Here is a 27572-nt window from a genome sequence, read left to right on the forward strand (position 1 = left end):
AGGCCTACGGGTCCCATTCTAGTTGATAAATTAGATAACTAATGCAATTCCTGACTTCTTTTTTAGCTAAAATCGCCAAAATTGAATTTTTTTTCAATATAACCTTTTAGACTATTTCAACAAATAAGTGGACCAACATAGCCTACCTTTTTGTTTATATATTATTCTTATTCACATGGTTTTTTTTCTTCTTTCATCAAGTTTCTGGATCATGTCATGTGTTAGAAGTATGGAATTCATTAGCCTCTTCAATTGCAAAGTTGAAGATCAATACCATTTCTAAACAAAAAGAAAATCTAAAAGTAAAATTATTTTTCATTAGTTTTCATTTTTTTCTCCATTATTTATTTTTTGGTGGATTCGACCCTAGTTTTTCTTACCATTCTAGATGGCTGATGCATACTCTTTTGATCAGAATAAGGGGAACTGAATTGAGATTAAGTTGGAGCCATTCTGAGGGCTTCCAACAGAAAACAATATCATATTTTGAATCCTTTTTCTTTGTTTCACATTTTAAAATAGCTATGGTTCTTTGGTCAGAAAAGGTGGAAATTAGAATTGAGAAGAGAGATTAAGGGCTTCCATCAGTAATTAACTTTAAAAAGAGTTTTGCTTTGATGTTCCTTCCAAGAAAGATGGTCTATCTTTGAACTTAAAACCCTTTTTATTTTTTCCATTTTGTTTAATTCTTTTTCCCTTTGCCCCATTCAAGAATGCATCACAAACGGTCCAATCTTGGCTTTCAACCTTCATTTAGCACATACTCTAACACCTTTCTTTTTAACTTTCACATACACAAATGCTCAAACATGTTCTGTGCATATTTTCTCATACCGGTCTGTTCTGTGTTAGAGACATCAAAAAAACACCTATGTTAATATTAATGTTGTTAACTTGTAGCTGTGAATGAATGGATGAGATCTACATTCAAATATTATCATGAACAGAGGAAAAGAGTGGTAATATATGTTTGGTTTGAGCTGGCAAATATGTACTAAATATATATTATAATGGGAAGCCAATTTAGGTTAATTATATTAGCAGTGGGGGAGGTATGTGCTCAATTATCAGCAGTAGGACCAAGTGAGAAACAGTGAAAAACTTAGGGAGACTTGACTAAAGCAAAAGCAATTTGTTGGAGGGCCAAAGCACAACATAACATAACATAACATAACATAACATTCACCAAGGTAGCTATAGATTCCTTTTATAAAGGAAGAGATATATGAAAATGTGGATATTATTTTGGAAAGTACACATGGATGTGATAACGTATGGGAACAAAATTTTGAATCCTCATCACATAATTTTGCAAACTATTTGTTGGCATGGCAATTAGTCGGTGAGTGGCGGTGCAGCCCACTCCCCAACAGCCAAATTCATCCCTGTTGGACCTCAACAAAAACCAACACTTGCTACTTCTTCAGCCTACCTTTCTCTTTCTGGCTTTGAATTTCATACATATCCACTCACTTTCTTCATTCTCCATCCAACATCAATTTAATTGAATCAGGACAATCATACTATAAAACTTAAATAATTCAACTCACTATTCTGCATAGCCAAGTCCATTTCATCATACGAATTCATGGATTTAAAGTAGAAAAAGACACATGATTCAAACTTACATTCTTATCTAATTTTCATTTACCATATGATTCAAAATTACCTTTTACAACAGTTACTTCTAAAACAGTGTGTTAGGTTCTGAACCTGAGATAAGCTAACTAGCATTCTTGATTGAGGGAAAACGACAAACCTGTGCTGATATGTGTTTTGCCTCTGCTGATGTTAATGATCAGATTTTTGTCTTGAAAGGTGGCACCCATTTGAAATAAAATTGGCACATCAGAGGCTTGTGGACAAAGTAAAATAAGTGAAATTTAACTTTTAAGCAGCTATCTGCTAAAGCAGAGTTTGATTTTGTACATGATTTCATTGGTTTGAAGGAGGGTATATTAATATTCATATAAAGAAAACAAAGTTTCTTAGGAAGCATACCCGCATAATGACTCAAGCATCTGCAGCCATAACTGGTCCCACCTTGCTGTGGGTCTGGTCCACCAACTCATGTGTGTGGTTTTGTGGGGCCTTTCATTTCCTGCCTCAATAAAAAAAATGAAAAGGAGCTGGCAGCGATTATCAAAATAAAAGTAACATTTTCAGTCACAGAAAATTCTGGACCTTGTAAAAATTCACTGATATCTACATTCCAAAACACTAATCCACATAAAGCAGTTAAAACACAAGGACTGTTTCACATTTTTGTCTGTCTGAATAGTTCCTCACTTTTACAATAATACTGTCTGACGTAAGGAACAAATGTAAAATTATCATGTTTTCTTTCAAAAATGTAATCAGAAGGTTGCTATTTGAGTTTTTGTGTGTATAAAAAAGCCTGCATTAAAATATATTACTTCTTTAAATGAACTTTATTATTTGGAGAAACAAGTTTTTGACTGTTGGACATGATACAACTCTTAATTAATTGGTATAGTGAAAGCATTTAACTGTTGAAGTGTGATGCTCCATTTTGTCAAAAAGCATTTCATAAACAATACTTAGATAAAAATTCATGAAATTCTTTGATTTTCTTTGACACAAGAACATTTCATTCCCCCCACAAAAACCCTCTGGCCTTAGCCTCCTTTGGTTATCATTTCATTCAATTCAAACCGCCTATTTCTCATTCAGTCGAAATAAAACCACTGGCTATCTACCTCTCTTCTACTCTCTCTCTCTCTCTCTCTCTCTCTCATACATTACACACCCAAAATACAGTTTTGACATCTTGTCTGAAAACTCTCTTTCCCTTAAAACTTTTTCTCTGTCTCTCAGTCCAACACTTGCTTAGGTTCCAATCTGATATTCCAGGTAAACCTTTCTTTGTACATATCAGAAAAACAGAACACCAGCCATGGCTGCCAACAAGTTTGCAACCATGTTACACAGAAACACCAACAAAATCACCCTTGTTCTAGTCTATGCCATCCTAGAATGGATTCTGATCATCCTCCTGCTCCTTAATTCTCTCTTTTCTTATCTAATCATTAAGTTTGCCGATTACTTTGGCCTAAAAAGGCCCTGCATATGGTGCACCAGAATCGATCACATCATAGAGTCTGGGAAGAGCAAGAGTTCTTGCAGAGATCTTGTGTGTGAAGCTCATGCCTCTGAGATTTCCAAACTGGGGTTCTGCTCCAATCATCAAAAACTTGCTGAGTCACAGGACATGTGTGAGGATTGCTCATCGTCATCCCAACCAGATTATGTCAACCTCTCTCGGAGTTTTCGTTTCTTTCCATGGATGAAGCAGATAGGTATGATTCAGGATGAGAGTGCTGATGCCGATGACAAGGCAATTGAGAAGGTGGAAGAAGCTATGAGGTGTTCTTGCTGTGGTGTCAACTTGGACAACAGATTCTACCCTCCTTGCATTTTTATCAAGCCTTCTCTCAATGTTTTGGAGTACGACCAGAAGCAGAATTTGGTGACAGAACGCGGGGTTGGTGTAGAGATTGACGAAGATCAGACCAGATCGGATATTGTGCTTGATCATCATGAGGTTGGACAGGGGAATGAAGAAAACAAGGGAAGCGGCCCGGTGTTTAAGGTTGATCAGGGTTTGGATAGAAAAGATGAGGAGGCAGAGAAGAGTTGTGATTGTTCTGTATGTGATGCTAGCGTGGATATTCTTTGTGACGAAATTTGCAAGTTGGATTTGGCTGTGGAGAAAGGGAAAGAATCAATTGAAGAGGAAAGTTTGAATACCGGTAAGAGTAAGGATGATGATGCTCATGGTGATCAAGATTATGAGAAATCCACTGCCCAAGTTGATTGTACCAGAGGGATAACTGTGGAGACTCCACCCAAACATCTGGAATTTTTCATTCATGGTGATGATTGCAGATTGATTCCGGTTGAATTGGTCGACTCCCCGGCTACAGAAAATAGGGCTCACAGCAGGTATAAGGTGGGAGGTGAAGGACTCAACAGCGGTGAAGACTTTATTCTGGACTTTGATAAGAGTGCTGATGCAGAAGCTGAACCGGTTGTTGAGAATTGGCACATTTTGGGGGATATTGTGGCAGAATTTTCATTTCAGGAGAATGAAAATGTCTTCAAGGAAAACGTGGCTGAATCAGTCCAGTTAAGGACCAGAGGGCAGTCCTCAGTGTTGTCACAAGTAGAAGAAGAAAATGTGGAGCAGAATTGTGGAGACGTGAGTTTTTTTCATACTGCTGATGACTTGACCAAGGATGTGAACATTGAAGCAAACACGGAAACAAGAGATGCTGAACAATGTTCAGATGTTTCTCTAGGTTCTAATTATTTTCCTCCTTAATAACACCTTTCAGTTTTATACCTTTTTTTTCCTTGATTTTCTAAATGCCATTATCTCTGATGCCTTCTTAATTCCTTGCAGCATCTGAAGATGAATCACAAATGCAAGGTGAGGAATATGAAGCAGAAGTCTCAATAGGGACTGAAATTCCTGAACAGGAGCAAGTGGATGAGTATCAAAGCCAGGATGTTCTTTTGGATTCAAATCAACAAATACAAGAAGATCCATCTACCAGCACTGTCAGATTTAATCTGCGAGATGAAAGTGGTAAGCCTCAATTTCTTATCTTCCCTTTTGCTCAAGTTCATTTTTTAAAACTCTATAATAATCCAGTTTCTTTAATTGCAATGTATAACTAGGTGATGACAAAGGTGAAGAGTTTGTAGAATTTAAAACCTTGTCAATCGAAGTGAGAATGCCAACAGTAAGCAACCATTTGCCATCTCTGTTGGAGATTAACGAGAATGAGGAAGAAAAAGTTCCTGACACACCCACTTCCGTGGAGAGTCTACATCAGCTACACAAGAAATTGCTTCTTCTTGAGAGGAAAGAATCAGGAACAGAAGAGTCATTTGATGGAAGTGTGGTAAGTGATATGGAATGTGGAGAGGTAACCATGGAAAAGTTAAAAGCAGCATTGAAATCTGAGAGGAAAGCTTTGAGCACTCTATATGCAGAACTAGAAGAAGAGAGAAGCGCGTCTGCTATAGCAGCCAATCAAACAATGGCGATGATAAATAGGCTTCAGGAAGAGAAAGCAGCAATGCAGATGGAAGCCTTGCAGTATCAGAGAATGATGGAAGAACAATCTGAGTATGACCAGGAGGCTTTGCAACTATTGAATGAGCTCATGATGAAGAGGGAGAAAGAGAAGCAAGAGCTAGAAAAGGAGCTTGAAATATATAGAAAAAAGGTTCATGAATATGAGGTAAGAGAAAAGATGGTGATGTCAAGAAGAGATGGTAGCATGAGAAGCAGAACTTCTTCTCCCTCTTGTAGCAATGCCGAAGATAGTGATGGATTGTCCATTGACTTGAATCAAGAAGCAAAAGAAGAAAACGGGTTTTACAGTCATCAAGAATGCAGCAACCAGAACACACCAGTAGATGCGGTCTTATATTTGGAGGAATCATTGGCAAACTTTGAGGAAGAAAGGTTACAAATCGTAGAGCAGCTCAAGGTACTGGAAGAAAAGCTAGTGACATTGAATTATGAGGAAGATCACTGCTCAGATGATGCTAAATCAGTAGAACTTTGCGAAGAGAATGGGAACGGATACCATCATGATGATAACGAAGGACAGGTAAACGGATTTGCTAATGGTCATGCAAAGGAAATAAACGGAAAACATCATCAGGGGAGGAAAATCATGGGTGCAAAAGCCAAGAGGCTTCTCCCACTTTTCGATGCAATGAGTTCAGAAGCAGAAGATGTGGAGTTGAGTGGAGACGAGTTAGAATTGCACCACTTGGAAAACAATTCAGTTGAAAAGATTAACTCGGTGAAGAAAAAGATTGGTTTAGAAGAGGAAGTGGAGAATGTTTACGAGAGACTACAAGTGCTGGAGGCAGACAGAGAGTTTCTAAAGCATTGTATCAGCTCCTTGAGAAAAGGGGACAAAGGGTTAGACCTTCTCCAAGAAATTCTACAACATCTTCGTGATCTGAGGAATGTTGAACTGAGGGTGAGAAACATGGGAGATATTGCAGTGTAAGAAATGTACAAGCTGAAACAGGTAAATATATTAATGATATAAAGTTTTTTAAAAATGAGCATGGATATAGAAAGTAGTGTTTATTTATGCAGTTATGATGATGCAGATTTGTTACATGGGAGTTCATATAGAAGATGCAAATGAAGGATGGATGAGCACCAGTGTGGTGTACATAAGTAGGAGAGGAAAGGAAAGAAAGGAAAAGTGAAAAATGAAGAAAAAAGTTGAGTGGGAAAGCCCTGACGGAGAGGGTTGTGTTTGATGTTTCATTTGTGGAAGTAAAGCCCAAATTTTTGGTGGGTAGTGTCGATCATGACCTTTTGTGGGAAAAGGAGAATGATGAGCATATGTGTGTGTAGGTTAGTGAAGTGTCAGTTGTATTTTGTGAGCATGATGGACCTGGCTTGCAAAGCTGGAGAGATCCAAAAGAGATTCCAGTGCCAGGTAAAATAGCACTAGTTTCATAGACAGACAGAATTAGGGCCACTAGTTTTGTCATTTCTTTCATTTCTCTTCTCTTTCTTCTTTTGCATTCTTGCATCCTTTGAGTTTGTTTATTTCTGAGGAGGAAAATATCAGTAACTTGTATACTACATCATGTATTCATTTGTAATTATATAAAAAAAAAAGTGAGTGTTTGTTTATACTGCTTCCAAATAACATAACATACAGACGTTGGAATCTTTGGTTCAACTTTAAGCAAAATGCAACTTCTTGTTTGATTAGGCCGTAAACAATGCAACTAAAGTAGTAAGTTAATAGGTATATATATATATATATTATATCTGTACAGAATCAAAATGTGAGTATAACTATTATATTGAGTGCATGAAAATGATTCACTAACTTGACATGTAATTTCTTTTATTAAATAGTAAATAGAGAAATCAGACGAGCCCAAATTTCCGGGTCTGGTAACTTAGAAAAGAGTACTAGACTAAATAATTCAGAGACATACCTTTCTATCAATGTCTTTATTTATTTTTCTTTCAAATTTTAATGATAAAATGGAGGAATAATATTATTTCTCTCAATAATTTCTTATATAATCTTTTTATAACTGGTATCGTCGTTTTTCTTTTATATTATTTTATACTCATTTGATCTCTGTTCGTGGGAAATGACATTATTGAAAATATAAGAATCTAATAATTTTATGAGCACGTGTTTGTGTAAGATTGTTACTGATGCACGTGGGATATGTTTGTGAAAAAAAATGGAAGGTCAAATATATAGTCGTCATTCTCAGTAATTTCTAGAAGACAAAATCGCTTTATTTAATCGTGTTTTTCGTTTGAAGTTAATTTAATCTAAGTTTAATTTTTTATTTTGAAAGTGATTTTAATATTTGTGATTTCATTCTATTTAAGTTATGTCACTGTCATGAGAACCATATTTATATTAATATTTTGGTTAGAAGGTTGGGAAGAAGGGCGGAACCACTTTTGTATTGGCGAAGCATGTTGAAAAGTTATGGAATGAATAGTGTATTGGTTTGGTTGTTAGTTTATAAGTGGGGTTTGGGTGATGATTTAAAGGCTCCATTTTAACCTTTCCAATATTCTTAATTTGCTTATGCTTGAATTTTTCTTGTTTGGTTGCATTAAGGGTGTTTGAAGAAATATCTCGGCCAGCAAGGGTGGCCTCGTTTGCTGAATTTTTTTTCTTTACGTAGGGTGATTTTTGATCAATTTTTTTCTAATAAATATCATTTAACATATTTATCTAAATATTACCTTTTATTATGAAATTTTTATTAAAATAATATAGTTCGAATAAAAAAATTCTCGTACTAAATATTACACGTATAATACTGTATTTACTTATTCATGTCAGAATTAGATGCTTTTATAAAAGAGCACATTTTTAACTTTTTTTTTCTATCCCAATTAAATAAATGTATCGAAAAAGTATAAAAGTAAATCTTATAGTAAGTCAATTTTCAATTTTTTATTTATACAATTTTAACGTTTATTTTTAATTATACGCATAATTATTAAAATAATTTTGATAATAACAATATCCGCAAACCAAAAAGTGTAACATTCTGAGAAGAGATTATTCAGTATACTATAAAGTGAACAAAGAATCGGTATAGTGCATAATATATTTTAAACATGTTTTAAATATACATACATCCAAAATATTTACAAATACTTAAGAGAAATCCTTTAAAAAGGTAAAAACAAAAAATCGAAACTTATCATAAAAGTCTATATTAGAATGATAAATAAACTTGTCTTGTAGTATTATCCGAACTTGTGTTGTTTTGGTGGAGAATTTTATGTTGATTAAGTATGGATATGACTATGATAATATTTGATGTTTTTAATTGGAGATGGAAATGGAATAGATGTATACATATATGTCTCGTCCTCATCCTCAAACTTATTCATCATCTTTTTTGTTTAAATTAATACCTATTATTTTTTTAGGTAACTTAATATATATATATATATATATAATGTTTATTTGGTCCTTAGTTTTGTAATTCTTCTTTATATTTCTTTGGTTATATATTTTCTCAATTGTTTGGCTTGTTCTCGAAGCATTTCAAGGTATTTTTCTTCTTTCTTATCACAACTTTATTACACATGTTATTTTTTTTTTGTGTAGTTATGTTGAAATAGGTGTTCTAAATTTCTTTTTATCAAAATAAGTTTTAGGTCACACTTCTAATTATCTTTACTTTTTTATAATATTTTTATTTATTGTTTATTTTTGTTTTATGAGAATGTTTGACTCTTAATTTCAAGTGTTTAATTGCATAAAACTTTAAGGTCAAATCACTTTCGCAATCCCTATTTTTGTTGGGTTTTTTCAAATAGGTTTCTTTCTTATTTTTTTTCCAATTGGGTCCCTAAAAGTGAAAAATTGAAGCAATTGGCTCTCTTCTGTTAAATTGGGTTAACGGGTTAAGTTTTTTGATGAAGTGGATTAATTTAATAATGCGGTCTCTTAGGCGGAAAATGTGTAATTAACAAATTAAAAAAAAGGGTTTCTAAAATCTGAAATCAAAACTTCATCAAAAATTAGGGTTGATGAAAATCAAATTGGGAAGAGAGTCTTCAAGATTGGAGATACAACAAATTTAGGATTGATAGAGTTGGAGATTGAAGTGAGTTTTAGCGAGATTTGTTGTATGATGTTCTCGCGAAATTAGGATTCATTCACCCACGACGGCAACAGCGAAGATGGTTGAATGTGGATGGTTGTCGGAGGCTCTGAAGGCTATGGCGAAATTTTCCAATCATGGTCAGGCTAGAACTACCAAAACTGGGGAACTTTTGAATGGCTAAAGATCGAAGCGACTCACAAGGAGAAAGCGTAGATATATATTTTTTTTGTAGACCTTAAGCAGCAAGTGACACCAGTTTCTACAGACCTTAAGCAGCCCCCATAACCCAGAACCGCATTTCTGTGACATTTTTTAGACCAAAGAAGACCAAATTTGTTATTGCCCTTCCATAATGACATATAACAGTTAGAGATAAATTGACAATATTGTCCTTCGATAATGTTACTCGCCTTCAATAGCTTCAAGGATGGAGCGAGGTTGCTTGTTAAGAGGGTAGTACAAATCCAAATTAGAACCAATAGTAGAGTACAAGCGACCCAACTCCATTAGACTTGAGCAGAAAGAACCCCTTGGGTACAGTTCATCATCACCTGATAAACCCATCCACAAAACCAAAGATCAACCAACAAAACAACAGACTTCTACATTAAACACAATAGGATGTCCACAATCAAAACTCCACATTCACTTAAAATCATACGAGAAAGATTGAAGCTTTCAACATAATAACTTCCTCACAAATGCTCATTCCCCCAAAGAGAAAGAAAAGGGAAAACATTTTCTTTAGAGAAAATAAAGAAGTGTTCTCGGTAAACACCTTCATCTCCACAAGTCTCCTTCTTCATAAATCCACAAACCTGCAAGCTTAGAGACATCACAAAACACAAAAACAGAAACCCATTGTGAGTTCATCTCTCTCGCGTAAACAGAAACATGAGAAAACCCCCAATCTCAATGGAGAGGCCCTAGGAGACATTGGATTCCGCTCCAATCTCAAACTCTATGAATCTGTGATTTGTTGCGTCTTTAATCTCAAACCCAATTTGATTTTGATAAACCCTAATTTGGTGATGAACCCTGAGCATCAATCGTTAGGGTTAAAGATGATGAAGGGAGTGGTTAAAGATGATGAACCCTAATTTGGATTTCAATTCTTAGAAACTTTTTTTACGTTTTAATTATATATTCCATGTAACTTGTTATGAATGTGCCACGTATTAAAAATTTACCACGTCAAGCTACTAGGTCATAAAAAACTTAGTCTCATTAACCGAATTTAACAGCAGGGAGCCAATTGCTTCAATTTTTCACTTTTAGGGACCCAATTGGGGAACAAATAAGAAAGAAACATATTTGAGAAAACCCAACAGAAATAGGGACCACAAAAGTGATTTAACCAATGTTTAATCTTTAACGTATTTTTCCTCTTATCACAATATTAATTACACATTTTTTTTTGTGTTATGTTGAAATGGATATTCTCAATTTAATTGAATTAAATTTGGATCACACATTTGATTATCTTTACTTCTTTATAATATTTTTATTTATATTGTATTTGTATTTTATGATAATGTTTGACTTTCAATTTTAAATGTTCAATTGCATGAACCCTTAATTTAATTCAAGTTTAATATATGAATAATGTATGTTTAAATTTGAATTATTATTAATTTAATTTTGTTATTTGTGTGATTTCAGTCGAGTGCACTAGTACAAAAATATCGTATAACGTCGTTATTTTTTGGTCTTTCACGTCGAATTTGAGGTCGACGTCATATCGAGAGACGTTAAATTGATGTCGAATTTTCGTTAATCAAATTGACATCGAATTTTGTTAATATTCGACGTTAAGCAAAATTTTTTTTAATTAATTGTAATCTTTTTTTACAACTCTACGAGACCTAAAAAGCAGAAAAACAACAAATTATATTTTTGGTATTTTATAAACATGAACTATGAACGTGTAGTATAGTATCAACAACAAACAACAATAATAAACAACAAACAACAATAATAAACAACAATAATAAACAACAATAATAAACAACAAACAAGTTCAATCAAACAATAACAACAAACAAGTTCAACCAAATAACAACAAACAAGTTCAACAAAAAAAACAACAACAAACAAGTTCAACAAATAAGTTCTTCAAAACGAAAACGAAAACGAAAACTAACCTTCAAAAGGTGGGTTCGTCAGAATAAAGTGTTTCCACTAGTGAGAGAGAATGTAGAATGCGCCTAAGAAGGACAAGAACATGAAAATAATCAGTCAAAACAAACAAAAATTATACATAAAATAGTTAATTAACATGCATTTGTATCAAATGAAAGAAAGATTACATGTAATAGTGGTCAAACTTCGTTCGAGAAAAGTTTGAGAAGAGAAGAGGATCTCGCGCGCTAAGATAAAGTGAATGAATTTTCAATCTCCGGTCAAATTAAAAAGGGGAAACTTTTGGCTGACAAATAATACGTCGAAGCTCCTACACAATTCGACGTATTATATGTGGTTTAAAAAAAGAATTAAAAAGGGATTACTTTTTGGCTTATGACTGACAAATAATACGTCGAAGCCCTTACATAATTCGATATATTATTTGTTGTTTAAAAGAAAAAAGAAAAAAGAATTAAAAAGGGTGACTCTTTGGCTTCTGGTTGACAAATATTACGTTGAACCCCTACAGGACTCGACGTACTGTTGATGGTTTAAAAGAAAGAAGGGAACACGCTGGTTTAAATAATTATCATCATAAAACGTCGAATTGAATGAGGCTTCGACGTTCTACAATTGCATTTATTTACAAAAATGTCACCGGTCATTTTTAACGTTGGTTATTCAGTGGTTGGACGTTGAACGCGTGACGTTATACGTTGTTTTTGCACTAGTGGTGATATATTATAAATTGTTAATAGTATAAAAAAAGATCTCATTAGATATTTATATAATATAATATTTTTCTTAATTTTTGAATTCCTAAAGGAAAGAATATGCTCTTTTAATATTGAATATTTTAATAGTGTCGTAATTTTTCATAGTGATTTTCTTATAAAAATTATTTAATTGATATTTGGAATAGTAAAAAAATAGGTATGGGTATCGGTATATGAGTCTGTGTTATCTAGTAGGATGAGAACGAGACAAAAATTACATACTCGTTCAATTTAAGAATATGGATGAAAATGAACTTTTATTGTGAAGATGAGAATGTGGAAATGAAACTTGCACATACTCTTGTTAATAAGAGATCGTCTAGGAACCCTTTATTATTTTGAAGTTTAACAAAATTGTTTATCAAAATAATATTCATTGCAATGACGGTTTAGGATAACTCATTAAATGTTATATGACTAAACACTATCTTAAAATTTATAGCAAGCGGACTATCCTAAATGTTATAGTAAGTAATCTATCATTTAGATATAATGTGCCTAATCATCAGACGAATAGTTCTTTTGTCTATTGTGTGTAACTCTATATTTGTGCAGATCTTATCAAGGATGAAATACTTTATTCAAAGTTTTATGTTGATCCAAAAAGACATTAAAAGATACAAGAATATTCTAAGAATGTTTCTTTACTGTTTTTCGTCTAATCATTTGTACAACAACACAATATTTCTCTAGAAAAGCATAGTAGTGTTTGACAATGTACAAAAGACTACATCAACTTTATCAAAAGTCAATGGTCTAAATCTAATGGATCTCTCTCAAAGTTTTCTATAAACTAAAGACTGCATGAAAAAGAGAAGGAGAATGATATTATTGCACATACTCTTAAGCTGCTAAAATTTTCTCTCTTTGGCTTACACATCGGCATTTTCTACCATTGGTAGTACACCTTTGTAACAAGTTTTTCAGATCTATATTATTTTGATCATATCCTCTCTAAGAAAGTTATTCTTATCTACTTGTTTTAAATATACATTAATTTGTTTTTGGACAATTAGGAATGATTTAAAACACTCAGTTTGTTTAGCTCAGGAGAGTTAAACGATATTATAGTCACTTAGGCTATTATAAACTAGGAGTGATAAAACTCGTTTGTAACTTGTTGAAGTTAACGAAACCTTTTAAAAAATTTTAAAGAAGATTGAATGTTGAATGAACGGGTATAAAACAAATTTTTATCTCTGTCATCTTTTTATTTTGTTTCCAAACGCTTTAAAAAAAAAATCTCAAGTACTCAATACCCTATGAAGGTAGTCTAACTCCTGCAAACATCAATTTAACAACTTTTGTAAGAAAAAAAAAATCAAACTCTCTTTCTAGAATTTGCCTATTATTTCAACTACTTGGAATATCATTCCTAGTCCGCATATACTTATTCGGCTGTTTCTTTTCGCACCTATTAGATTTCTTCCCCACACCATCATTTCATCATTATTTTATTTTCCGAAATGCACTAATTAAATTAAACAATTTTCTGAAAAACGCTTACCCACTTTTCTTTTTAAAGATACTCATCCTCTCCTATTTCTAGATAAAATTTTCCGGAAGCTTTGATTGGATAGGATGCAAGAAGAAACAACCATACTTATCTATGCTATAAACCAAAAAATATCTAACGAGGTTCCTAATAAGTTTAATAGCAATTAGTTAAAAAATATAAAAACAAATGCAAATGAGTTGAGTACAAAAATAAGTAACTATAATTTAGTAATGTAGTCCGAAATCTCTGTGGTCTTTCATCATATCCCTCTTTATGCCCTTGTTAGCCAAAATTAAACCTCACATTTGACTCGTTATTAACTACAAACAAACTTATAAACATAGGTGTCAAATGAACTCAAATTTAAAGTATTTATTTTTTTATAAAAAAAAAGTGTCTATATATTAGGATTTGAGTCCCTTTTTTTAAAAAAGAAAAGGCAAAGTTGTTACCATTTATCTCCCACAATCGAATACAAGTTTATAATAAAACATCAAACAACGTGAAGTTCAATATATTTACAATCAATGTTTCCCTAAACTAGGTTGTATCATCTTCCATGCAAGGTACAAATGAATTATTTCACAATATTACACTACAATCATGAGTTCTATGAATCAATGAATAGGCACTCAAATATAGAACTCACTTTTCTTATAAACAACAACATTCAACGAGAATTGTCCTTTATATGTGTACAATGTTTATCAAGTTTAAAATTAAAACATCTAATATTTAAACTAATTTCATGAGTTACAATTAAATGATAAATTTGTGGCTCATGAAATTGTTTTAAAAATATTAAGCTCTTTATTTTTAAATTTAATATATAGTTTTAACATTGAAACCATTATCAGATTCAACATAGGTATCAACACAGACAAACCAGAACCAATACCAATTTTATCACTTGGCTAAAAATGGTCAAAAGAATATCTTGGTTAGATTAGAGATTGAATTGTTGACAAATTTCCAATGGATTTTATAAACTTTGTGAAATTGAAAGACTTTGTTTGAAACTAAATGGATTCTCATAAGTCATATACGAAATCACACTTTTGATACCAAATTATGGATGTATGATCATTGTTTACGAAATACGAATCATTTCCACTAAATTGGAACAATAAAAAATAGAGAATATGTAAGTAAATAATGAGTTCAAAATTAATTGATAAATTTAGAAAGATTATCAAACTTGAATTGATAATTCAAATATAAGAATTAAAGGTTCTTTCTAAAAGCAATTTAATTTCACAAAACTTTCTAAAAAAATATTTTCCTCGATTAATCTCATTCACTCATTTGAAAATCTTAAAAAACTAATTAGATAACAAATAATATAAAACATATATTTAAAAAACTAATTATAAACTAAATATATGCTTACCTAAAATACAATAACAAAATATATTTACATATATTTTAACACACCCATAGTCAAAGTAGAAGGACAATAAACACTAAGACTGTCTCTAAAATTATCAAACAACAAACGCGAAAGTTCCTTAGTAAAGATATCAACGATCTAATATCATGAAGGTACATGAAGAACGTAAACCTGACCACGTGCAACCTTTTCCATACAAAATGTTTATCAATCAGCGTTGCTAATATTATTTGATGATAATTTTTTATTAGGTAATAATTAAAATATTCTATCTTAAATAAAAAATAATGTGTAATATTTTAAATTGTTTTATCAATACAAACAATTGAAAAAATTAAAAAATTTAAAGCAAATATAATTCAAATTCAATGTGTTTTAATTTTTTTAAAATATTTAATTATATATTTAGTCTTGTTATTTGTTCACTTGGTACTTTATTTTTTTTTCAATTTAATTCTGATATTTTTTAAAATGATTTAATTTGATAATTTTTGTTAGGTTTAAACCCTCCCTTAGTTCTCATATTTGTATGGAAATCTCAGTTCGGTCCTCATTTTTTCATCTGTCTCAATTGGGTCATATTTTTTGTAAAAATGAACACATTTTACCCTAACCGTTAACTGGTCTCAGACAGCGTTAAGCTAAGGCCACGTGGTGTAGAGAGAATGTGTTGATGTGTGATGTGACATTATTTACTAGAGTGTTTTGTTTAAATAAATAGTGGTGATGTGACATTATTTACTTCTCTTTATTTAATATTTTTAAAAGCAAGTTTTATTTATTTTTTATTTACTTTATAGAAGATTTTTTTTTAAGTTTCACCACCTACAGTGGGTTAGAACACAGTTATTCTTCAGAATTAAATTAGTTTATTTTTAATTATTTATTTTATTTATTTGATAATTTTTATTTAATATTTTAATTTTCAAGTTTTACATAATATTTTAATATTATCTTTTTTCTTTAAATATAAATACATAAATATTAATTTTTATAAAAAAATATTTAAAATAATTTTTTATTGTAATCATTATATATATAATTTTATTACTTTGAAAAGTTAAAAATATAATATATATGTTGAATTTATGTAAATTTAAAAATAAAATAATTTTTAAAAAATATAATAAACATATTTTAGTTTAAAAAGAAATGTTTTCTCTCAAATAGTCATCTAAAAAATATTAAATAAGTTATTATTTTTATATAATAATTTGATATAATATAAACAATTTTGTATATTAATATTCAATTAAAATAAACATAATTTTTTTTTATAAAAATTTTAAAATTAAAATATTAAATTTATAATAATTTAGTTCAAAATAATGACTAGTGAATATGATTAAATTAGATTATTAACTAAATTAATATATTTTTTAATATATTATTAATTAAATTGGATTATTAATATATTATTAATTAAATTAATATATTATCTTAATATAAAAAATTGAAGAGAAAATATGGTGATGTGACTTTAAGGATATTCACTTTAGGGATTTCAACACATTCTCTCTGCACGTAAATGAAGAACACACATCAACGCATTCTCTCTGCACCACGTGGCCTTAATTTAAGGTCGTTTGAGACCAGTTAACGGTTAGGGTAAAATGTGTTCATTTTTACAAAAAATATAACCCAATTAAGACAGATGAAAAAATGAGGACTGAACTGAGATTTTCATACAAAAATGAAGACCAAGGGAGGGTTTAAACCTTTTTATTACATTAACATTAGCACTGTGTTTGTACATCTCACGTTTCAATTGATGAAATTTTCAACTTAATATTATTATGTGTCGTCTCATGTGATAGTAACTGTATTTGTTTTTAATGTAGTCTTTGTATTTATAATTTTGATTTCATATGAAAAATATTTTTAATGTGACAAGTGTCACTTCATATTTAGATTTTTAATATTTTCAAAAAGTTATAAGTTTAAAAAGGTATTATTTTATGTAAAATGTAAGAAAAAAATAATTTTAATATTAGAGTTGAGTTATTTTATGTACAACTTATAAAAAATATTTTAACATGTATATTTAAGTTGTAATTAAGTTTAATTACTAATTTAGTCTTAAATTAGAGAAATACCAATTTGCTCCATTAAAAAAAAGACTAAATTGAATAAAAATTATAAATATGAGAACTAAATTAAAAATAAATACGACTATGTGGCAATAATAGTGACATATGTTAGTATTATTATCATGTGACATTACCATGACTAATATGTGGCAAATTTTGATTTTTTTAAATTAAAAAAAAATTGAAAATTCCTCCAATTGACATGTACAAACACAATATTAACATCAATCTAATAGAAATGACTAAATTGAATCATTTTAAAATATAGATAGACTAATTTGAACAAAGAAAAAACAAGGTGAAAAAGTTGAAGCAACTGAAAAAATACGAGAACCAAATGTATAATTAAATCTTTGTAAAATTATTAAATTTCTTGTTCAAGTAAAATTTTATTAAAAGAGTATCAAACATAATTGTCTCCCATAGAAGATGTCTCTTAAAAGACTAAACTAAAAGTAATTATATCAAAACCTCACATCTTTCACCTTTAAATCTCTTATCTCAACCATTAGATCTCCTATGATCTATAGGCAAGGGTCACGACCCTTCACCATCTCAACATCACCTCATTTTTTGTATAGCCTAACAACTTCTCATCTTCCCTATCTCATTAGACCTAACACTTCATCTTTGAAAAATTTTCATCGCTATGCTTCTCAAGGATGGAAGCTATTATACTCATAGGGTCATATAGTTAAAGAAATACAAATTTTCTTTGCACAACAACTATGTGATAACACCATATTGACATACCTAAAATTCCAATGCATATGAATCGAGTCTAGAGGGCTAATTTACAATATATGTCCGAGGACATTTAGTATACTCACTCCTTAGGGTATAGCCACAAGAAACATTGGTCGGCTACATATCATCCAATCAGGAAGTATTCCTCACACATTCCTATACGTCTTGGCTAACCATGTCTACGTATATTCGACCCTCATATTATGATCCAACATCAAAGAAGCTTGGTTGTATACATGACGACCAACTAGAACTAATATATGCAAAATATTGACTAGGTTAACTTAAGGATGTGATGTGATTAAGGTATGATTAACCAACTTGATTAACTAAAGACTAATCTAGGTAATTAGTTTAATAGAGAGACTCCTTAATATAAAAAGCCCATAAATCATGGTATGATAATTATTTATGTTCATTAATTACCATATTTATTATCATGTGACATTACCATGACCTAACATGTGACAAATTTTGTTCTTTTTTAAATAAAAAAAAATTGAAAATTCCTCCAATTGACACTTGACATGTACAAACACAATATTAAAATGAATCTAATAGAAATGACTAAATTGAATCATTTTAATTATAGATAGACTAAATTGAACAAAGAAAAAACAAGGTGAAAAAATTGAAGCAACCGAAGAAATACAAGAACCAAATGTATAATTAAATCTTTTTAAAACTATAAAATTTCTTGTTCAAGTAAAATTATTCTAAAAAGAGTATCAAAATATTAACTAAGTTAACTTAAGGATGTGATGTGATTAAAATATGATTAACCAACTTGATTAACTAAAAACTAATCTAAGTAATTAGTCTCACAGATAGACTTATTCAGATAAAAACTCATAAATCATAATATGATAATTATTTACATTCATTAATTACCATATTTATTATCTTTAACGTATTATTAACTTAAACTTCAAATTGTAAACATAACATTGTACTCACTTAAGCCTTAAAAAAAAGTGTCATTTGTAAACACAATTTTTATTTGGATGAGAAAACGAAACCTCGAGCTTGAAATATTTAGAATTGGAATCTTTGTATAATAAATCCGATTTCGCAAAAACATTTCTAACTTAAATTATTAAATTATAATGCACAACTAAAAGTTATAATATACTCCAATGTTAAATTCATTTAATTTTACGTTGCAAATTCTCTTTCCTTTTCATATTTTTTTGAAGTACGCTTTTCTCATAACTTCCCAAATTAATTCTCTCCCAAACCATCTCAACGAAATATATTTCTAAATTAATTATTCTCTTTTCTCTCTATTTCTGAAATAATTTTCAAAGGTTATTAAAAAAGTTGTGAATAGTTAAAAATTACCTTGTCTCAAAATTTAAACCATTAATAATACATCATAGTTTTAAAATTCAGATTGGACTAATTGACTGTAAAGCGAATGTTTGCATTTCAGTTACATCTAAATGAAACGATGTTTGATGTTAATCGGTTCTCACTTCAATAAATTGTCTAGTGGGTAGCTTTGAGAACATTGGTTGGACCTCTTGGACGAAAAATGGAATATACACTAGAATAAAATTATTAAATAATAATTAAATTTAGAGATCAAAATAATTATTCTTTAACTAAATTAGATAAAATTTTATAAACCAAATATTTAAAACAGTCTTTATTATTAATAAAAAAAATATAATTATCTTTATAAATTATGATATAAAAATCTCTAGTTATCAAAATTTTAACTTTTTTTATTATTCTTGATTCTAAATTAGTTTATAATTTTAAATTAGAGACTAATTAAAAATTGGTGAAAATAGTAAAATTATTTAAAATGTCATCGAAATAAGTTTAGTAAAGGACACAAATATTTATAAAAATGTCAAACTATAAAGTATGGGTTCACGTATGAAATAAAGAGGGAACGTGAAACAAGTCATACTATCATCATACGAAAAAAAGAAAAATTATCACTATTTATTTTGTATTGTTGAATGTTGTTCCTTATAAAGTTAAGGTACAATGGTCAAATTATCACTATTTAGTCCATCTGAACTAAAATACGAGGACTCTTATCTGGGGGCTCGTGTTGGAATGATCATGATTCATCATCTCTTTTCTTTCAAAATCGTAAATGATTTCATGTACACGAACGCATCATGATCTTCTTTTCTATTGACTTTAGAGGCAAAGGAAACAATAAATTCATTAAAGAAATTCAATGCTATAATTATTCTTTTTTTTTTCTAATAACATTTTCAGATTTGGAGTTTTTTATAACTTTGTTGCAATATTTCTTAATTGGATGCGTAGAATTAAATAAACAAATGGTTTTTTTTTTGTCTTTTCAATAAATAAATAAAAAATGTTCCAACGAAGAAGCTTCAGAAAATATAATGCTTAAGTTAGAGTATTTTATGTGTGTATAAATGGAGATCCTAATATTCTAGCACTTCAACTTTTTTTGGAATGTCTTTTGTTTTGTTGGAATACTTTGATAATAACAATGAACGCATTTAATGCATTCTATTTAATAATAAATATTTTTCTTTATCAATCTCTTAATAGTTAGATGTATTAATTATTTATTTTTTGAGTAATATATATTTTCTTTATTTATCTTAAATTCTAGTGTCTTACAACGTAGAGAGTTCTTCTAACAATGGAAGAAAAATACCTTTAACTATTTGTCCAAGAAGTTATATTTATGAAACTTGTCATTTATTTAATGAATCTCTTATGTTAAACCAGAAAAAAAGAAAACATTCCCTAAAATATAAACTAACCTTTTTTCATTTTCTATTTGAATAAGTGTTTCATTATTTAAAAGCATTTATCAAATGAATACTAGACTAAGTAATATTATATATATTTAAAAGCTTATTCTACTTTTCTATGCGGTTAATGATTTAGATGTACTAAAAAAAATCAAATTAAACATAAATTACGATATTAGAGATTACATTGAACATTCTTCCCACGTCTACGCCGTTAATGATTTAGATGTCGTCAGAAAAAAGAACCAAATTAAACATAAATTACAAAATCAAATACATTTGAAAAATATAAGTTATACATTAAACAAAATTAACAAATATAGAAAAAAAATGATATTAAGCAAAAAAGAATTTATATTATATTACTTTTGTAACGTACATAAATTTACATATTTTATAAATATAACAAAAATAGATTTACGTCTTTTACATTGCAAGTGACTAAAAAACCTAAAATAATATATATATATATATATATATATATATATATATATATATATATATATATAAGATTTTTTTATATTAGTAGTTCCTTATGTATAAATAATAATATCACATTAATCAATTTATTAAAAACATCACTCTCTTTAATATCGCATATATTAAAAACTAATTTAGTTATTCACCGTGCAATCTATCTATTAATTTTGCTTAATAATTTATATGCATTTTTTCAAATAAATATTTTAAAAACATTTTAACATTTTGTGAAAAGATTCATAACTTTAAATTGAAAAACCTGAAAAACTAGGAAAAAGAAATTAGGTATTCATTTTATTAATATTTTAAATCATTGCATTAAAATTTAATATTTTATATCAACATTTATTTTAATTACTAAAATTATTGTCTAATATTAATAATGTTCAAATTTTCTTAAAAATATTTTTATTTTTCTAATTTAGTATTTTATACATATTTTAAAATAATCTTTATAAAGTATTTCTTACGTGAATAAATTTAATTTGGGAAATTTGTATCTGAAATCTATTAAATAAAAGAAGACTCCAAATTTGGGTCTTGCATAGTGTATTTATTTCCAGAAGGAAAAAGTAACAAAAATATTAAAAACACTCGTGTTAGGAAATAACGTTGAGACCAGATTTCCCTTTATAAACCAAATAGATCTAGTATCATGAATATTATTGGAGGAATTTTTTTTTTTGGAGTTTATTGAAGAAAAAATTCATACCGTAACAGAGTCAATCGAAAGTTCAACGAGTGCAACACGCTTCTCTCTTCTTTTCCATTGTTTATTTGTTCTTCTGTGCCAACAAAAGCTCAATTTTCTCCTCCAACTCTAGTTTCCCCACGAACCCATTTTTCATTTTCCCCAAAAGATCACAACTTTGCTTCAATCTATACTTCCTCTTTTCCTGTTCCCGTTTCCGTTTCATGGGCATCTCTTGAAATCTGGAACCATAGACATTCTCATTACACACCGCCATGGACAGGGACAAGGACAAGTCTCACACTCACAGTTTTTTTCGCAGTTTCGTTAAACACTTCAAATTCGGTTCCAGTAAAGGTAATTCCTCTCTATTCTCTTCAATATCTGTTTAAAACGTTTAATTTTCTGGTAGACGAGTTGTCTGATTTTACCAGAATTCTGTTTCTGCTCTGTTGTGTTTGGTCAGAGGGAAGCGATGAAGCTGACATACAGAAAATGGCTGCGCAAGAGCAGAAGATTTTTGCCTACGAAACCTTGGCTTCTGTCACCAAGAATTTTAGTGATATTCACAAGCTAGGCGAGGGAGGTTTTGGCCCTGTCTACAAGGTATAATAAAAATCAAGAAGCTTTTAATTGGTTTGTTCTGGTTCATGTTTTCTCTGAAATTCAATCCAAACCTAGTTCTCTATTCCAAATTAAAGGTTGGATTCAAGGACTTGATGTTTTTCTAGTATTTTGCTTTTCCCCTTTTGTGAAAATTCTCGAAAATAAAAATGCTCCCTATTGTATTCAACGTGTTTGTGATTAGTGGAATTTGGGTTTGTTTGCAGGGTAAGTTGAATGATGGGAGAGAGATTGCTGTGAAGAAGTTATCACACAGTTCAAATCAAGGGAAGAAAGAGTTCATGAACGAGGCCAAGTTGTTGGCTCGTGTGCAGCATCGGAATGTGGTGAATCTGGTGGGCTATTGTGTCCATGGCAACGAAAAGCTACTTGTTTATGAGTATGTTGCTCATGAAAGTCTAGACAAGTTTCTTTTCAGTGAGTGCTTCTTCAATGCCACTCCTCATTCATTCATCAAATCATCTCAAACCCATCCTCAATTCCTCATTTTTCCCGATCAGTGTCGTTTATGCTCTTCACCATTTCCGGGAGAAAACTGATTAGAATTTAGTAATCGAGTCTGAAGAAACTTTGTGTAACAAAGATAGCTGAACCTGAAGAAACTCTAGAAGAGACCTTGACTTTTCCGTATTGATAAGAGAATGTTTACAATGAAACTCTCCAATTCATATTATCTAAGCTATGACATGGCATGAGGACTTTTGTTGCATGAAGCATCCCTAGGATTTTGTTTACCTTTAGAATCATGCACATGTGGTAATGAATGAAAAGTAGTAGCAGTTGTTGAGAGTTGTTAGCAGAGGAACATTCAAATTTGGATTAGGCATCCACTTTCTAGGAAGGATAGTATATGGAAATGAACTCTTTGTTTCTAGATTGTTTGTTGTGGTTGTCACTAATAGCACGAAACATAACAAAATGTTGATTGGGGAATTTAGGAGGAAGAATTGAGGTTGTGTTTTGTTGATGTTGATGTTGATGTTGTTTTGATCAGTGAATTGTTATTTTTATAACAGTGGTAAGTTGAAATGGATGCAGAATCACAAAAGAGAGAGAAGCTGGATTGGAAACGTAGGTTGGGCATAATCACAGGCGTGGCAAAGGGTTTACTTTATCTGCACGAAGACTCACACAATTGCATCATCCATCGCGACATCAAGGCCAGTAATATCTTGCTTGATGACAAATGGACGCCCAAGATTGCAGATTTTGGCATGGCTCGTCTCTTCCCCGAAGATCAGACCCAAGTCAACACACGTGTGGCTGGAACCAAGTAAGCCTTGCCTTTGCCTCTCGTTTTATTTTTATTATTATTTTTTTTTCAAAAGATTTCTACCAAATTTTGAATATGTTTCTGCATAAATAATCGCATGTTGCACCTGGGAATAAAGCCAAACAAAATTTAATACGACTTCTTCATTCGCATACACACTAGTTTGGATCATTTCCACGTTTTTTGGTATCAGGTAGTATATTTTAGGTTTAATTGCTTCCTTTGTCCCCAGTTTGGTTGAATTGTGTCAAATTCATCCTCATTTTTAAAAAAGTTTCATTGTCGTCCTCACGTGGTGTAAAAGTTTCATTGTCGTCCTCACGTGGTGTAAAAGTGTCAATTGAATCCAAACATAGAAAAAATTTGTGTCAAAGTAGTCATTTTTCCTATATCTTTGTGTCTTCCTTTCATACAATCAAGTACAGATATTCATTTTACCTTATCCAATTTAAGGCTTTTCATAGCTCCAGAGAAGTGACATATGAAAGGAAGACACAGATATATAGGAAAAATGACTACTTTGACACAAATTTTTTCTATGTTTGGATTCAATTGACACTTTTATACCACGTGAGGACGACAATGAAACTTTTTTAAAAATGAGGATGAATTTGACACAATTCAACCAAACTGGGGACAAAGGAAGCAATTAAACCTATATTTTATTAAGGATACTTTTTTTTTCTCGCTCGGTTGTTTTTTAGACGAATTTAGTTAGTAATTCAAGATTATTATAATTTAGTGAAGAAACTTGACACTCTTACGTAATTTTATTCAATGGACAAACCTCATCTATTAGATTAATCTGATTTGGTACAAAGATAAGTGAAATTTAATAAAATAATTAATTTTTTTGCCAAGGATCCAACTCAAAAGTTTGAATGATTCAATTTTAGGCTCAATCATACATGAGCTTTTTATGATGAGGAAAATAACTATTACATAAAACTGTGCAATTTAATTATATTTAAAATGGCATAAAAATTAGGGTTTAGAACGTATTAGATAAGAAAAACTAAAGTGAATAAAATAATTAACCGTACAAGTTAAAAATATATGCAACCTGAAAGAATAATAAGAAAAGATAATTGAAAATATCATCATGGGCAGTGTAGCGGAAATAACATAATTAGGTAACATTAATATTTATAACTACAAACAAAGTGAGCTCATTTTCTTTCTACGTATTTTAATTTCAAATATACCCTTTAATTATATAAATCACTTTACTTATTTATTTTCTGCGGTACCCCTTCCAAGTAACTTGAAAAACTGATTCCCTCCCACCGCTTATCTTTTTTATTTTATTTTTTATACTTTGTAAGTTCTTATCCAATTATTGACTTCAAATTTTTGTAATCTTAAATTTTTTAAATAATATTATTAAATTTAAACGAAACAACAATAATTAAATTATATAGATAGATATATTTAAAAATATAAATTAATATACACATTTACGTATCAATAATGATTAAATTTTAACTTTATAAAATAAAATAACATGATAAAAATTCGGACATGCCAATTAGTCCATATCTTATTGCTAATTTAAAAAACGAAAAAAAAAACGTAATATCATTGCAAACTCGTTTTTCTTAACCTTACTAATTTTCTCTTTTTGATAATGTACAGAAGTATTTATTTTATCAAACATTATCAACTACTATAAATAAATAACGGACTTGAAATAAAATTTTATAAAAATCTTCTTGAAATTTGAATTCAAGTATATTTTTATTATTTTTTTCATTTCGGTAAACAGTTTCATTTGAATCGTCAGATCAAGTTAAAATTAAACGGTCATAATACTTTGTTGAAAATAAATAAACTTATATACATATAATATTTTTTACATTTAATAATAATTAATAAATTCTGAAGTGTCAATTATTAGATTTAAACGTCTTATGAAATCTTCTATAGTTTTAAAAGTAAACAACATTAAACAGTATGTTGTCAGGGCTCATCATAAGACTTTTACATTTTTATCACTAAAATATATATGTAAAAAAGCTCTCTAGCTTATTCCTTTTGGCATCAACCGGTAGGATCTCCCAATATATCAAATCACCAGATTAAGAAACTGGCGTATTAGCTACGGCACTCTTGCATTGCACGTATTTGATGATATGACTGACTAGTCAAGTCAAGTGTTTTGACCAGTTTGTTTGTGGCTTATAGTTTTTTACTCTGAACTAATTATAATTACTCTACGTGGGAATTTTTCAGTGGATACATGGCTCCAGAATATGTTATGCATGGAAATCTATCGGTGAAGGCAGATGTATTTAGTTATGGAGTTTTGGTATTGGAATTGATCACCGGCCAAAGAAACTCCTCTTTCAATTTGGACGTGGACGCCCAGAGCATGCTTGATTGGGTAACACTCTTTATTAATACTATTCTTTACTTCCGTCACTTTATTATTATTATCTCATTTATAGAATTTTCTTGTTCTAGTTGACATTTCAGCAAGTTCTGAAGACTTTTTCTTTGATCAACCGATTAATTAATGAATTGTAGATCTTTTGAGTCTTCACAAAATTAACACCTCCAACCTAACATCAGCACCATTACTGCATGCCCACATAAGCAAGTTGCATCTAGAATTGATGGAGACTGGTTTGTTTTTTGTGTGGTTATAATAGGCATACAAGATGTACAAGAAAGGGAAGAGCTTAGAAATTGTGGAACCGACGTTGGCAGGTACAATGGTAGGTGAAGAGGTAGCGATGTGCATTCAGATGGGTTTGTTATGCACTCAAGGTGATCCACAGCTACGTCCCACGATGAGGCGTGTGGTGGTGATGCTGTCAAGGAAACCAGGCCAGATGCAAGAACCAACCAGACCAGGGGTGCCTGGTTCTAGATACAGAAGACCTCGAAGACACTCTGCATTGTCTTCCACATTGGGTACCTCAGGTGCCTCCGATTCACACACTTCTGATTCAAGTAATTATACGACTGTTACTACTAGTGCCACTGGGACCAGCTCTGCCACTGTTGAATCAGACCCCAAGGGTAAACGTCCAATGAGGGAGGGTTAAGTCAGTTTGGTCAGGTTAGGCTCATTATATTTGTTTCATCTATTATGGTGTTATTCTTTTTGTAATGTAAGTATAGCTGGTGTGAAAACTGAGTGGAATGTACATAGTGGGAGGGCTTAGTTAGGCTAGGAATGCTTATTTTTTAATTAATGTTTACAAGTGAGAAATGGGAACAAGTTAAGTATTCTCATTTTCCATGCTCCAACAAATGGTTTGATTGGTGTTGAGTTCTTTATTGGCACTTCATTACAAATGATTACGCCTCAGGGTTGCGTACCCAGATTTCCAATCTCCTGTGAGGGATCTATTCACACTATATTGTCACCCTGATTTTGAATCTCCTATGAGAAATCTGTTCACACTTGTAAGTTGAATGCACATCTTCAATCATTTTTTTTTGCTGTATGCATGTTTTTTTTTACGTAAATAGGAAAAAAATTATATGGGCAAAAAATTTAAAATTTGCGTATTTAGGCAAGTCGTGGGGCTCAAACGACTTCAAATGAAGAAGTCGTGCACTCCTAAAACGATTTTAGGTCCATGTAATCGATTACCAGATTTTGTAATTGATTACACAGTGTTAAACTCATGCGGGGGCACGAGTTGCCCTATAATCTATTACACCTTTGCCGTAATCAATTACCAATAGCGTAAATGTGCAAAATTGATTACAACAGGGTTGTAATTGATTACCAACAGTGTAATTCGAGAAAAAATCCTCTAGTAATCGATTATAGAGTAATCGATTACAAGTCTTTGGTAATCGATTAACAGAGAGTTTTAGTATTAAAGTAAAGAGTTTTTTTTTACCATGTATGTAAGCTATGTTTGTTGATTACACTGGTATACTTATTTATATGTATGTTATTATTGTTTAATTATTTTAATCTCATTCTAAA

The 27572-nt window shown here is 30.5% G+C and overlaps 2 protein-coding genes across 2 annotated transcripts; both read left to right on the forward strand.

Moving 5' to 3' along the window:
* Positions 1-2654: 2654 nt before the first annotated feature.
* On the forward strand, positions 2655-6703 carry LOC124838702 (myosin-binding protein (Protein of unknown function, DUF593)). Its single transcript, XM_047314378.2, has 4 exons — positions 2655-4322; positions 4427-4612; positions 4705-6080; positions 6166-6703. The coding sequence occupies exons 1-3, from the start codon at positions 2918-2920 to the stop codon at positions 6057-6059; spliced, it is 2946 nt and encodes a 981-aa protein (XP_047170334.1). The 5' UTR covers positions 2655-2917; the 3' UTR covers positions 6060-6080; positions 6166-6703.
* A 15008-nt stretch (positions 6704-21711) lies between these two features.
* Positions 21712-27047, forward strand: LOC124838711 (cysteine-rich receptor-like protein kinase 43). Its single transcript, XM_047314386.2, has 6 exons — positions 21712-22083; positions 22193-22332; positions 22557-22767; positions 23389-23623; positions 25856-26006; positions 26275-27047. Exons 1-6 carry the CDS (start codon positions 22002-22004, stop codon positions 26671-26673), a joined length of 1218 nt encoding a protein of 405 aa, XP_047170342.2. The 5' UTR covers positions 21712-22001; the 3' UTR covers positions 26674-27047.
* The last annotated feature ends 525 nt before the right edge of the window (positions 27048-27572 follow it).

This window comes from Vigna umbellata, chromosome 1 (genome assembly GCF_029865625.1).
Source record: "Vigna umbellata cultivar VRB3 chromosome 1, Vumbellata_1.0, whole genome shotgun sequence".
Classification (NCBI taxonomy): Eukaryota; Viridiplantae; Streptophyta; class Magnoliopsida; order Fabales; family Fabaceae; genus Vigna; species Vigna umbellata.